The sequence below is a fragment of the Solanum pennellii genome, chromosome 8 (genome assembly GCF_001406875.1).
Source record: "Solanum pennellii chromosome 8, SPENNV200".
NCBI lineage: Eukaryota > Viridiplantae > Streptophyta > Magnoliopsida > Solanales > Solanaceae > Solanum > Solanum pennellii.
The window spans coordinates 10,890-24,883 of NC_028644.1; the positions used below are offsets into that span (position 1 = coordinate 10,890).

Sequence of the window (13,994 nt, forward strand, 5' to 3'; positions counted from 1 at the left end):
TTTTTGTAGACGTCCGTCAATACCTTGTCTATGCAGCCGGTTGGCCCTCACGGCCAGTCTGACCTATTTTGAAGGTCAAACGAGCCCCGAAGCGAGCATACGCCTCATTTCGACGATTTTCGTGTGCTATAGCAAACCATTTTTTGGGTGATCCGGATTCTGACGTCAAAAATGCCAAATTTTTTTGTGGACTTCTGTCAAGACCATGTCTATGCATCCGGTTGGCCCTCACGGCCCTTCCGACCCATTTTGAAGGTCAAACGAGCCCCGAAGCGAGCATACCTCTCACTTCGACGATTTTCGTGTGCTATAGCAAACCATTTTTTGGGTGATCCAAATTCCGACGTCAAAAATGCCAAATTTTTTGTAGACGTCCGTCAATACCTTGTCTATGCAGCCGGTTGGCCCTCACGGCCAGTCTGACCCATTTTGAAGGTCAAACGAGCCCCGAAGCGAGCATACCCCTCATTTCGACGATTTTCGTGTGCTATAGAAACCATTTTTTGGGTAATCCGGATTACGACGTCAAAAATGCGAAATTTTTTTGTGGACGTCTGTAAAGACCTTGTCTATGCAGCCGGTTGTCCCTCACGGCACGTCCGATCCATTTTGAAGGTCAAACGAGCCCCGAAGTGAGCATACCCTCATTTCGACGATTTTCGTGCGCTATAGCAAACCATTTTTTGGGTGATCCGGATTCCGACATCAAAAATGCCAAATTTTTTTGAGGACGTCCGTCAAGACCTTGTCTATGCAGCCGGTTGTCCCTCACGGCACGTCCGACCCATTTTCAAGGTCAAACGAGCCCCGAAGCGTGCATACTCCTCATTTCGATGATTTTCGTGTGCTATAGCAAACCATTTTTAAGGTGATACGGATTTCGACGTCAAAAATGCCAAACTTTTGTATTCTTTACTGACCAACAATTGGATTTCTTAATTAAATACTGAGAACTAGCCAATTTATCCTTTGCCATAGAAAAGGGGAGGGAAATTACCTTGAATTATGCCCCTTTCGTCAATGGCTTGTATCTCAAAATCCATAATTGAAAAAATTGTGAATACAATGCGTCTATTTATAGATGTCATGTGATGGGAATAAAATCATTCTCCTAGTTCAACTACAATTCTTTTTGGCTAGGATAACAGAAAATGGATAAAGAACCGGTCAAGTATAATTAGGTCAAGTAATGTTCAATGGCCTTATAGATTCATGCCATGTGTACTGTATAATAATTTATGGTTGAGATTGATTTAAATTTTATATTGCTCTTAATAATAAAAATAACAAAACGTCAAGTATTTTTATTTTTTAATACTATCAAATAAAACAATTAAGTGTACCCTAGTTAATATTTTCAAGAAAAAAATAAGAGTGACAGCAATATGTGGACTTCCTGACCTTTTTACCTGCCAAACCTTGTATTTGTATTGGATTTTTATATTATACTAATTCTAAAGAATCCGACATTTTTGAAAATTCTTAATAAACGTATTTTTTTATAATTATTTGAAAACCTCCAATTAAGTATTTTTAAAAAAAAATGTATTATCATGTTCTTTAGTTGAATTATTATTTAGAACTCAATTTTGTTTTCAAGTTTGATATATTCTTGGAGATTACTTCAGATTTTGGAGAAAGCATGTGTGAGATTACTCCTGAACAAGTTTGTCGGATAAAAAGTCAGAAAATCTGCATATTTTCGTCAATCTTAAATTTTTTTCTTGAAAATATTAGGTTAGCTTACTTGACATAATTATACTTAACTGGATCTTTTATTCATAGAAAAGATATATGAATTTAAAATTGGATAGAATTACAACCCCTAATCCAATTACAATTTGTTTTTGTTAGGCGTTTTTTTTAAATCTCCAAAACAAACTCAAATTGAGAGAGTTTTTCTAATAGGAAGTGATAATTGAAGAGCGGTGAAGCCCAAACGTAAAAGGGAAAGGAAATCGTGTGGGCCCATATGACCACATTCTTGGATAATTTACATGAATTAAGAGTCACTGACGACATATATATTGATTTTTTGTTTTCAAAAGTAAAAAAAAAATGTTGAAATGTCAATACGTTCAAAACAAAACCTGCAACATGTACGAGTGGATGCTTCCAACTCTTGTCGGGCAACTAGGTGGATCCACTAGCTAGTATTCTATGGGGGCAACATAGTTCAAGAACTAGGAGATATAGTTGGGACTCTTTTTATGCTACATGCATTGTAGTCTCCAATATCAAAAGTATATTAGAGAGTCTCTTTTTGAAATGTCTTTAAGCCTTTATCATTAATCATAACTTAGTTTAGGTCATAGGCTCTACCCGTTGTATAATCATCATCATCAATAGTTCAATAAGAATTGCAGGAGCATAAATCCTTTCATTACAATTCATATAGATGATATTAGCACATTAACATCTTCATATTATGATAAGACACATTGTTAGATTATTCGCCTTTCTTATAACATTTACATCTTAAGCTTTTTTCATAGAGAACTTATCAAAGCCTTCTTTTTATACTTGTAATAATAATTAGTTGCATAAAACAAAATTTCCATTATTTAATTCAGATACAAAACGCAATTACCATATTTAGTTACTTTGATTCTTGTAAACAACTTGTGAGTAATTTCTTCATGCCAATTAATGTTAGTTAAAATTCCTCAACTTGCAAATAATTGTTTCTTTGGTTGAAAATCTTATTTAGACACTTTGACTCGGACTTGCTCCAATCGAACACAATATCATGCTCGTGTGGTCCATATGGGAACAGACCAGCACTCGTATTTTGTTCATGTGTCTAAATGAGATATCCGCTCATGTTAAAAGGCTTGTACATGTATTTAGCCTTGTAACATCTTTCGAGCCATCAATGTACAACTTTACAACCACCACTTTTAGCAGCTCGAGTCTGGTTGTTCTGGCTGCCGCCACCATAGACACTATAACATGGACAAACATCGTTGAAGCAACCACAAGACACAGGTGCATGCCTCTTAACGCAATTTGGATGAAATTGAAATTGAAAAGAACAACAGAATCTATATGCCACATAAGAAAATTGGTATTCCAATAATCATATTAGGGAAACCAATAGAACAAATATAAAGAATTCCTAAATTGGTTCAATTTTTCACCCTACACTGACAAAAGAAACAGGTTCTCTCCTTCCATGGATTTGTACAAAATTATGTGGCTTCTGAAGATCAGTAACCTCACTTCCTTTTTCTGAAAATGTAAAGGGAATCCACGATAACTAATTAGTCTCGTTCTTGGAAAAGAAAAATGTGCAATGGGCACCATCCATCGCGGGTAAATAATGCTGAAGAAGATTGCCATACTACAAAAGAACCATGCTAAATCCTAGAGTTCCTAGAATCATCATCAGTGTTGTTGAAAAGGCGTTGTTGTTTAAGTACCGGGCAGGATAGGCTGATGAGCTCGTGGAGTCCATAGCTGGAGCTGTGCCATTTAGGAAAGTAGCGTTTTTGCCATTACTGCTGCACCACCAACATTTAACAAAATAGTTTAGTTGCGAAATTAAAGTGGAGTTATTTCGCAAGACACAAACGCTGATAAAGATTTGATTTAAAGGTTTAAAAAAGTGCATTGTTTCATAACACTAATACATTATGACAGGAAAGTTACCTTGAAAATAGACAAGTACCATGACCTGAAATATGCAAATATTAGAATAATTAGTCTCTTTAAGTTTCATCCTGTTAAAAAGGAAATGACATAATTTTTGGCTAGATTGACAAAATGCTTACTTGGATTAGTTGTGGTGATTGTAGCCACCCCGGTGAAGTCACAAGTCCCGGGAGCCTTCCCCATCATGTGATAGTAAGCATCAAAAGCATATGTAGCATGTGCAGCCACGTTATCTGGGTCATAACACGGTCCTCCCTGCATCAATGGTGCACAATTTACCTTACCAGTTCCGCAAGCCCAATCCAAACCAGCCTGTAGCATTTTAGCATCCGCCCCTTCTTTTGCAACGCAGTAAGTCTGGTTTGAAGTATTGTTTGCAAAAAGAGATCCTGATTCAGTCAACCGTAGAATATAAACTGGTGTGCCATTGTTGTTAAATAGTCCCCAATTCTTCTCTGACAAAGGCCCTGCCTTAGCATCTTCATTGTATAGCTCATAGATGTAAGTACTAACAGCAATACCGGGATGCTTGGGAGTTCCGGTTTTGTTTAGCACATGTTTTATCAGATTGCTGTTGTATGTGTTGGCATTGTCTACAGTAGCATCAGGTTCGTTCGATTCACCCACTGATGGCCAGCCTGATTCAGTCACCATAACAGGAATATTGGTGAAATTGACATCAGCCATCGCAAAATAAGCAGCATCGATCATTGCATCAAAGACGTTAGTATAATGCAAAAGTGTGTTGGAGTCCACAGCTTCTTTGTTTGCAGCTAGAGGCTTGAAGAGAGCATAATCTAGCGGAATAACACCATTCGATTGCATGTAGTCGTAATAAGGATAGACATTTAGCATGAAATAAGAATTAGTGGACTGAAGGAATTTGAGCAGAGGTATTAATACTGGCTTCACACTGTGATTGAAGAAGGCTTGAGATGGGGGGAACGAGTCGAGGATGATGGTAGAAGCTAGAGGTGTTGAAACTTTTATCTGCCTGTCCAGGTTCGATGCCAAAAGGGCTGAATGAACGAACTTAAGGGCGTTGACAAGGATCGGTGCAGCATTTGGAAGAGCTGATAGAACCTCGGAACCAACACATATGGTTGTAATGTTGGTAGCTGGATAATGTGAGATAATATTTTGGGTAACCCAATTAGCAGCAGTGGTATTTGACTGACCAACACCAAGGATCTGTTCATTAGGCACAGAAACAGCGACTTTGATGCCTGTATTTGCAAGTGCAAGGAGCATACCACGGTCAGCATTGAAGAGGCGAACATGTCGAATTTGCTGTGCTTTAAGAAGTGCAACTACTTGAGTTGGATGTGGCATGTCCGAGAGCTCCGTTCCAATGTTTACTCCAATAAAGACATCTGCATGGAAGGCGGAAAAATTGAACTAAATATTATTCTCTTCTCACTATATCCAAGTTCAAGTAATAGGTCATATTTTACATCTAACAATTAACAAACAATTTAATCCATCAATATGATAGGGTTCAAGAAGTTCATTCTACATTTCCACATGATAGTTTGACAAGAGACAGAAAAATGAGCTTGGACATCTATCTATTAATCTACTTGAAAATCTTGGTTTTAACTTAATCATAACAACTACTTGGTATAAAAAAAGGAACTTATTTAAATATGCATCAATATTATGTATTTTATTACTGTAGTGGCCAGACTAACTGGTGCACACGACTATTCCGTATGGTACCTAATCCCTCCAATTAGCACGGACACCAAATAACTGGTCACCAGAGTAGGTAAATCAGAAGAAATCACCTAGAGCTTTTTGTCTTGGTTGTAACACATTTTATTGACCTCTAAGTCACACCTAGAGTGCTGTTTATGCATCAATTATTGAACACTAGAAGCACAATATTCCAAATCAGAATCATAACCAAGAGATAATAAATTGAGAATGGGAAGCTGGGACCATGTACTTGGCCAACTTGCTGGTAATCTGGGAGCATGCCAATGTGGACTAGTATTAAAAAGCACATGAAATTAGTTGTACATCAGGTTCTTCCTGCTTTTTTTTTGCATATGAGATATTTGTTCTATTCTTTGTTCTTTTTCTCATGCATGATTATAAATCTCAGAGATCTGGTTTCGGTTGCCTAACACATATATTCACTCTTTACTTGAGAAAAAGCAAAACTTTAACACAAGTGAGGTCCGAAGAGGGTAAGATATACGCAGACCTTACCGCTACCCCTTAGTAAAATTCTCTTTATTTCTACTTGCTATCTCCCACCAACAGAAGTACGAGATAACTCTGATGACCGATGCTTAGATAAATGGGAAGAACTCAACCAACTCCTTAGTGTCTACGTAAATTCAGACACCTCACATAGTTTTCAACCACTTCATTAAGCACCACTACATCGGATGACACGCCGTAGTAAAAGCTTCTCTTTTTTTCCCCTCTTTTGGTAGCAGGTGGCCAAAATATACCGTGCACCAAGAAGTAACGGATAACTCTGTCCATCAATACTAAGGCAAATGGGAAGAACTCAAGAAGTCACCTTAACTCCTTTCGTTATGAAGATTTTGAACCTCATCTGTGTTTTTCACCCACCTCATTAACCACTAGATCAGTTGAAAACACCCTAATTAAAAAAAGTTGTACATTCAGCTCTACAGGATGTACATGATTTTGCACTTTAGGCCAAAACCCCACCTCCTCTCCCATAAATAACCAAGCAACTAAACTACATACAGAAAAAGACAAAAGGAATAGGAAAGTTGGAAACTTTACTCTTTAAACTTCTTCCTTCTCACTATATCTCTTCTCAAGATTCCCTGATTCATACTCCATCTCTTACATACTCGACATTTTTAAACTATAATACTTACCTAATATCTCTTAAAATGAAAGAAATGAACAGAATCTTCAAGTTTTAAGAAGGGTCCAACACATGCACAATAAAGAACAAGTTTTTATATCTTATCACATTAAAATAAAAACATTACCAACTAAAACAACACTTTCCATTACAAGAACTTATAAAAATAGCTCACCTTCATCAGCAAGAACTGCAGAAACAGCTAAAAACAGCAAGAAAAGCAAAGATTTGTTAGTTTCCATTAAACCCCACTTGAGAAAAATGAAAAAGAGTGAGAAAATGAAGAGAAGAAGAAATAATAAAGATTAGAGAAGAAGAAATAATAAAGATGCTATCTTTGAACAAAGGGCAAGAAGTTAAAGTGTATATAGTGGAAAGAAGAGAATATGAAAATGTAAAAACAGAATCCCCAGAGAGAGAGAGAAAAGTAGAGGAAAACAGAGAGTGGGGCAAGAGTGAGGTGAAAAGGTATTAATTTGTAGTAGAAAGGAGAAGAAGAAGAAAGAAGAAGAGAGTTTTTTTTTTTTTATATTTATTTTTTGGCATAATATATATATTAAATTCTAAATTTTACTCCAATTTTTAACTTTGACTTCAAATTTTCATAGTGCAAAAAAAAAATACATATATATATATATATATATATATATTTTATCAATCACATGGATTTCTTGTCAGAAATTGAAATACCTCCCTTTTTTTTCAATTATTTATCTATTTTGTACTCAATTAATTCAGATTTACGTATAAAGTTTATCATATAAAAATTTTAGATGAAAAAGAAATAAGTGATCCCGTTATATAAATTTGAATAATACTCATCTTTTAAGCTAATTTTTGAATATTGAGTAAGGCTTAAACTTCGTTTCTTTACACAATATCAAGGTAGAACTCGCTCGTTTTTATATTGATACTTGATCCTATATCAAGTCGTGAATATAAGATTGTGTTATTAACGAATTTGAAAATTTTTCTCATGAATATGAACAATTTTTCTCTTGTAAGTTAACTTTTGGTAATTTATTTAAGAAAAAATTATTGTTTAGCATAAATCTTTTCCTACTCAAAATTTAAATAGAAAATTCTTTATTTAAAAATAGAGATATCTTATCTATTTAATCATGATCCGCGGAATTCAACATGTAATCACTTCATATTATTGTATCTTTGTTTTTGTTTTTCGGAATTCAACATGTAATCACTTCATATTATTGTATCTTTGTTTTGTTTTTGCTTTTATTTTTTCTAATTTTATTTTACTATGCTTTTAAGTTTGAATTGGAGTTAGACAGATTCATTAATTGAAGGCACCTTAATTGAATGATGTAGTACTATTGGTTATTTATTTACTGTACAAAACAATCACTTTGAAGATTCTTTTAATCACATGAGAATATTGAAAACTAAATTTTGTAAGTTACTATTGAGTCATGTTATTATTATTATTATGATTAATTAACATAGAGAATTATTGTCCCAAGAACAATATGGAAATGGCAAATCAGTGTGACCTACCAGTCAAATAATAAAACAATTAAAAAAAACAAGGTTTTAAATACAAGCCTAGCTTAAAAAAAGAAAAGGACATAGTAGCTTACTAGTTTTTGAGTAAATTATTTATGTATATTCTAACTGATCGTTTTTAAAATATATATAATGCAAGGTTAGAGCCTAGTTGCGCCCAACATTTAAACCAAATTATTTATTACAACTAAATTATATTTATTATGATTAAATAAATTTAATTTATCATTGAGCTTTGAAAAAAGATTTATTTATATTATCCGTTAACAGTTTGATTCATTTATATTATTATGTTTGAGAAAAGACTCATCTATGTATTATTTCTCAACTAAAAATATTTTTTATTTTGTAAAATCATTTTTAACACATGGTCAATTATAATTAGACCACGTCATTAATTATATCATTTTTTGAAAAAGGAAAAATGTTCATATATGTCATCAAACATTGAGAAAAAAACTCATTTATGTAATCCGTTAAAAGTTTGGTTCATTTATGTTATCTCAGCTAACAAATTATAAAATGAATGAGCTTTTTTCTCAAATAAAATAACATAAATAAGCCAAACTTTTAATGAATATTATGAATGAATCTTTTTTCAATGTTTGATAATGTATTTGGACATTTTCCTTTAATTTTATACTTGAAGAGTTTAACTTCTAACAAAATAATAAAACGTGATATAACTTATACAATTATTACATAACTCATCTTCAAATTGGATACCAAACGATCTCAAATAAATAAAAAAATATTTCCATTGAAACAAACAAAAAGCACTTTGTGTAGGTAGCCGTTAGAACTAGCTAGTGAATTTATCATGTTGTGCATGTTTGTTTGTTTGTGTTTATCAATGCATTTTTTTGGTCATGTAAATGTCCTAGTACATCAGACTTCTTTAAGACCAAAAACAGACATAGACAGTCTAAAGTAAAAAAAAAAGAAAAATAAAAAAAATTGTACTTTGTAGAAAAATTAAACTAATATTAAAATATACAGCTGGTTCCCAACGGTCATATTTATTTAATCTTTTAAATAAAATATGTTTAGACAATTTCATATGTAACTGCAATATTTTTTTCCTTTTTTCTCGTAGGATGTTCTAATGTTAACTTCTTCGAGGTGTAGGGGACTAGGGGTCAGAACTTTTTCATGGGAAATTTATTTGGTAGAAATGGATTTAAAATTTGAAAGTTTTATTTAAATTGAAAGTTTTTTTAAATAGTTTTTGAATAATATCAAAATTTGTGTGTATTTTATATTTTTATATTTTGCTTTTGAGAACATATTAGATTTGTTATTGTTGAATAGAAAAATTGTTTTTGATAAAATATTATTCTCTTTTTCAAAATATATTTTGAGAAAAAATGCAAGAGTTCTAAAACTATGTTAAATATTTAAAAAAAATATTACAAAGATGAAAATGATTAACGGGGGAATTTAGTAGTATTTGATTACTGAAAACACAAAGTAATAATTTTAAAATATAATTTATCAAACTTATTTTATTAATTTATATGTAAAAATTATTTTTCACATATTTAGAAATAGAACACACTAAACTCTATATAAATAATTTTTCCAGTCCTCGTGCAAAAGCTATGTACATAAACAATGTTAAAATTTTGGGATAATGCACAAGTACCCCCCTCAACCTATGTCCGAAATCCCAGAGACACACTTATATTATACTAAGGTCCTATTACCCCCCTGAACTTATTTTATAAGTAATTTTCTACCCCTTTTTAGCCTACGTGGCACTAGTTTGAAATAAAAAGTCAACCATCGTTGGGCCCACAAGATAGTGCCACATAGGTCGAAAAGGGGTAAAAAATTATTAATAAAATAAGTTCAGGGAGGTAATAGGACCTTAGTATAGTATAAGTGTGTGTCTGAGATTTCGGGCATAGGTTGAGGGGGTATTTGGGCATTATCCCTAAATTTTTAGTAAACTACTCATAAGGTGTTGTAGGTAAGTTTTATTTCGTTTGGAGCATTGATTTTCATAACTAATAGGCTAGTTCTATCTCTATATTACCTGATATAACACTTCGAAAATCCAAGACGTGTTCTAGAGCCTAACATGAGTGTCATAAGGTTTAGACACTGTTTTAAGGTCCATTCAAATGAATATAAGTCATTTAGGAAGTCCAGGAACCAAAACGTCCAAGAACTTTCATGACGTCCGAAAAGTAGTTCAATGAGGTACTAGCGTGCTTAGCCTATTTGACTAGCTTTTAGGAGTCGGAAAATGATGAAAATTGGTGGAAGGGTGTCTATCATATATTTAAGTAGATTCATGGTCAAAACCTCCGAGTACGACTCCCTAATGACCAACCGAGGGCCCTTGAGGAGGACCCTTGCAAGTGAGGTCAAACACTGCCTGGGCAGTGTGCACCCACGAGAGGCAGACGACAGTGTGTGTGTTGATCGACGGGGCGTCGATGCCATCCGTCGACCAACACTTATCCAAATCACAAGAGTCCTCATTTGCATAGTTTCTGACCAAGACTACAGATGTGCAGCACAGAGGGAGGGCATGGCCGTCGATGGACCAACAATCCGTCTATCGTGGTCTCGTCGATGGGGCCTGCAATTTCCTGCATGTTTTTAAGTAAGTCATAACTAATTAATTAAGGGGTTTGGTGGTTAGTTAGGGATTAAGAGAAGCCTAATTAACTGAATGAACCCCCATATAAAGACCCTAACCCCATTAGACTAATTACAACTCACAAAACAAAACTCTCTTTCTTCTCTCTTCTTTCTCTCTCTATTGGAATACACCATTGAAGACCAAGATAGGGGAGGGTTTTGGGATTTCTTCCTTTTCCCCAACATTTTAGGTTTTGGTCGTTTAAGTTCTTTGAAGACGACTTAAAGAAGGCTTGGATCTCTTCTTCATCCAAGTAGGGTAGGTCCTCACTTTTCGAGGGTGATGCCACTATCTAGCTTATGGAGTTTCTTTTTAATTAAAGACTTCTATGGTTCTTTCTTTCCATTTAGTATGAAACACTTTATAGCCCATGTGAGGCATTCTTACTTTGATGTATGGGTTATGCCCAAGTTTTTACACTCTTATTAGATGGTTATGACATGAGACGACTATTATGAATATTATGTCTATGTTATATTTTATATACTTATGTGCAATAAAAGTAGAAGACTAAGTAATCTTCCTATACGAAGGGTCTATGTAAACTCGATATATATAGTGTTATCTGTATGTAGAGGTCTATGTAAACCTCCAAGTAGAAGTAATGAAAATTTTTAAATTTTCTGCGTTTTTGACCTATGAATGTAATGATGTAAGCTAAGAGGATAGTTTTAGTCCTCAAAGAGGACAATGACGCCGGTTACATCTAGGGGGTGAACCCGGATATGAAAAACTTGGTTTTTGAGTATTAGGTTGAATATCTCTGAGTCAATGTCTCTCTCAACCACGTCTATGTAGATTCGTATTCATAATTGTGAAGCGCGCCACACTTATGAATAGGAATCTATGTGATGCTTAGGAGGCTCTCACTTTCTTAGAAATCCAATATCGCGACATTAGAGTATACTTATTGCGTGCTTTTTCATCTAATTCTACTATTGTGATTATAGGAAATAAACACTCGAAGGGATGCGGCCCGAATACTTGAAGAGGAGATTTCCAATGCGGGAGCTCCTCTCCGTGGTGATCAAGTTCCTCCTTTTGAGGAATATGATCATGATGACCAAGCCCCGGTTAATCCTCCTCCTTTGACGGATGAGAACATAAGGGCCGCTCTCTTGCAAATTGACCAAGCCATCACTACCCAAGCATAAGCCGCCACTACTCAAACCCAAGCCATGACGGCCCAAGCTAATTGGGAGGTTGTACCCCGAGCTCATTAGCAAGATGATACTATGGCCTCCCGTCTAAGGGATTTCACTCAGATGAATCCTCCTACTTTCTACGGGTCCAAGGTTGAAGAAGACCTCCAAGAGTTCATTGATGAAGTCTATAAGATACTTTTTGCTATGGGGTTGTCTACTAGTGAGTAGGCCGAGTTAGTCACTTATCAACTCAAGGATGTGGCTCAAGCGTGGTATGTTCAATGGAGGGACAATAGGCCTTTAAGAGGTGGACCCGTGACTTGGGAAGTGTTCAAGAAGGCTTTTCTTGATCGGTTCTTTCTTAGGGAGAAGAGGGAAGTTAAAGTGGTGGAGTTCATCAACCCTCGCCAAGGAGGTATGAATGTTCAAGAATACTCCTTGAAATTCACTAAATTGTCAAAATATGCTCCTTCTTTGGTTTCCGATCCTAAAGATGAAATGAGCCACTTTGTGAACGGGTGTCGTATGATTTACAAGAGGAGTATCATTCGGCTATGCTACATGACAACATGAACATTTCCCGTCTTATGGTGCATGCCCAACATGTGGAGGGGGCAAGGGCTAAGAGGAAGAGTAGAGATGCTAAGAGGGCAAGATCATTTGATGGAGGTTGTTCAAAGAATAGGCTTGAGATACAAGACAAGCCTATATTTAAGAAGTGGGTTCCTAATCAAGTTCTTTCCAAGTTCCCTAAGGCTAGTGGTGATAGGGTGTCTAACCCTAAACCTAAGAAGGGAAAGGGCACTAGTTCACCAACAGAAAAGCCAACTTGTGGAAAGTGTGGCGAGAAGCACTATGGTGATTGTCTTAAAAGGACGAACAATTGTTTTGGTTGTGGTGAATCCTACTCAGCGGAATATGGAGGTACTTATGGCAGAACGGGCCGATCTGGTCTTTCACAATAAAGTGGGCACAAGGTTAGGGATTGTCCTAATGCGAGGGGTCATGAAAAGGGTAGTGGTCAAGCTCAATCAAGTGGTTCAAGTGAGGCTCCAAAAAAACCGCTTATATGCTCTCCGCTCTAGGGATGAGCAAGAGACTTCTCCCGACTTGGTGACCGGTATCTTGAAAGTCTTCTCTATTTATGTATATGTCTTACTTGATCCCGGTGCTACTTTATCATTTGTTACTCCTCTAGTAGATAAAAAGTTTGACATTTTTCTCGATATTTTCCATGTACCTTTTATAGTGTCTACCCCGATGGGTGAGTCGGTTGTTGCAAAAAGGGTGTATAGAAATTGTCCAATAATGTTGCCCAATAGAGTTTCTTATGTTGAACTAGTAGAACTTGATATGCTTGACTTTGATGTCATCTTTGGTATGCAGCCGGTTGGCCCTCACAGAAAGTCTGACTCATTATCAAGGTTAAACGAGCCCCGCCGCGCACATACCCCACATTTCGACGATTTTCGTGTGCTATAGCATACAATTTTTTTGATGATTCGGATTTTGACGTAAAAAATGTCGAAATATTTTGTGGACTTCCGTGAACATGTTTGCTATGCAGCCAGTTTGCCCTCACGACCACTCCGATCCATTTTCAAGGTCAAACAAGCTCTTAAATGCGCATTGCTCCCATTTTGACAATTTTTGTGTGCTATAGCACACTATCTTTTTGGTGATTCGAGTTTCAACATCAAAAATGACAAAAAAATTTGTGGACGTCCGTTAAGACCTTGGCTATGCAGCAAGTTGGCCCTCACGGCAAGTCCGACCCATTTTCAAGGCCAAACGAGCCCCGAAGCGTGCATACCCCCCATTTCGACGATTTGGTGATTCGAATTCTGACGTCCAAAATGCCGATATTTTTGTGGACGTTAATCAAGACCTTATCTATGCAACTGGTTTTCTCTCTCGGACAGTCCGACCCATTTTCAAGGTCAAACGAGCCCTGAAGCGCATACCCCCTATTTCAATGATTTTCGTGTGCTATAACACACCAATTTTTTGGTGATCCGGATTCCGACGTTAAAAATGCCAAATTTTTTGTGGACGTCCGTAAAGACCTTGGCTATGTAGCCGATTGGCCCCCACATCCAGTCCGACCCATTTTCAAAGTCAGGCGAGTCCCAAAGCACGCATAACCCCCCACCCCCCCCCTCCA

At 35.8% G+C, this 13,994-nt stretch overlaps 1 protein-coding gene across 2 annotated transcripts; it reads right to left on the reverse strand.

Moving 5' to 3' along the window:
• Positions 1 to 3,045: 3,045 nt before the first annotated feature.
• Positions 3,046 to 6,750, reverse strand: LOC107029045 (glucan endo-1,3-beta-glucosidase 2-like). Of its 2 annotated transcripts, none has more exons than XM_015230339.2 (4): positions 6,684 to 6,750; positions 3,774 to 5,027; positions 3,652 to 3,676; positions 3,046 to 3,503 (listed from the first exon to the last, which is right to left on the reverse strand). In XM_015230339.2, exons 1-4 carry the CDS (start codon positions 6,748 to 6,750, stop codon positions 3,344 to 3,346), a joined length of 1,506 nt encoding a protein of 501 aa, XP_015085825.1. In that variant the 3' UTR covers positions 3,046 to 3,343. The 2 variants fall into 2 exon arrangements, with proteins under 2 accessions (XP_015085825.1, XP_015085826.1); XM_015230340.2 differs by having other exon boundaries at positions 3,057 to 3,500.
• Between the last annotated feature and the right edge of the window lie 7,244 nt (positions 6,751 to 13,994).

Excerpts from the sequence above, each read along its gene's own strand:
- LOC107029045 (XM_015230339.2), bottom strand. The coding sequence starts at position 6,750 with ATGGAAACTAACAAATCTTTGCTTTTCTTGCTGTTTTTAGCTGTTTCT. Across the intron at positions 5,028-6,683 it reads TGCAGTTCTTGCTGATGAAG|ATGTCTTTATTGGAGTAAAC; the intron begins GTGAGCTATTTT and ends CCTTCCATGCAG. Across the intron at positions 3,677-3,773 it reads AATCACCACAACTAATCCAA|GTCATGGTACTTGTCTATTT; the intron begins GTAAGCATTTTG and ends TGCATATTTCAG.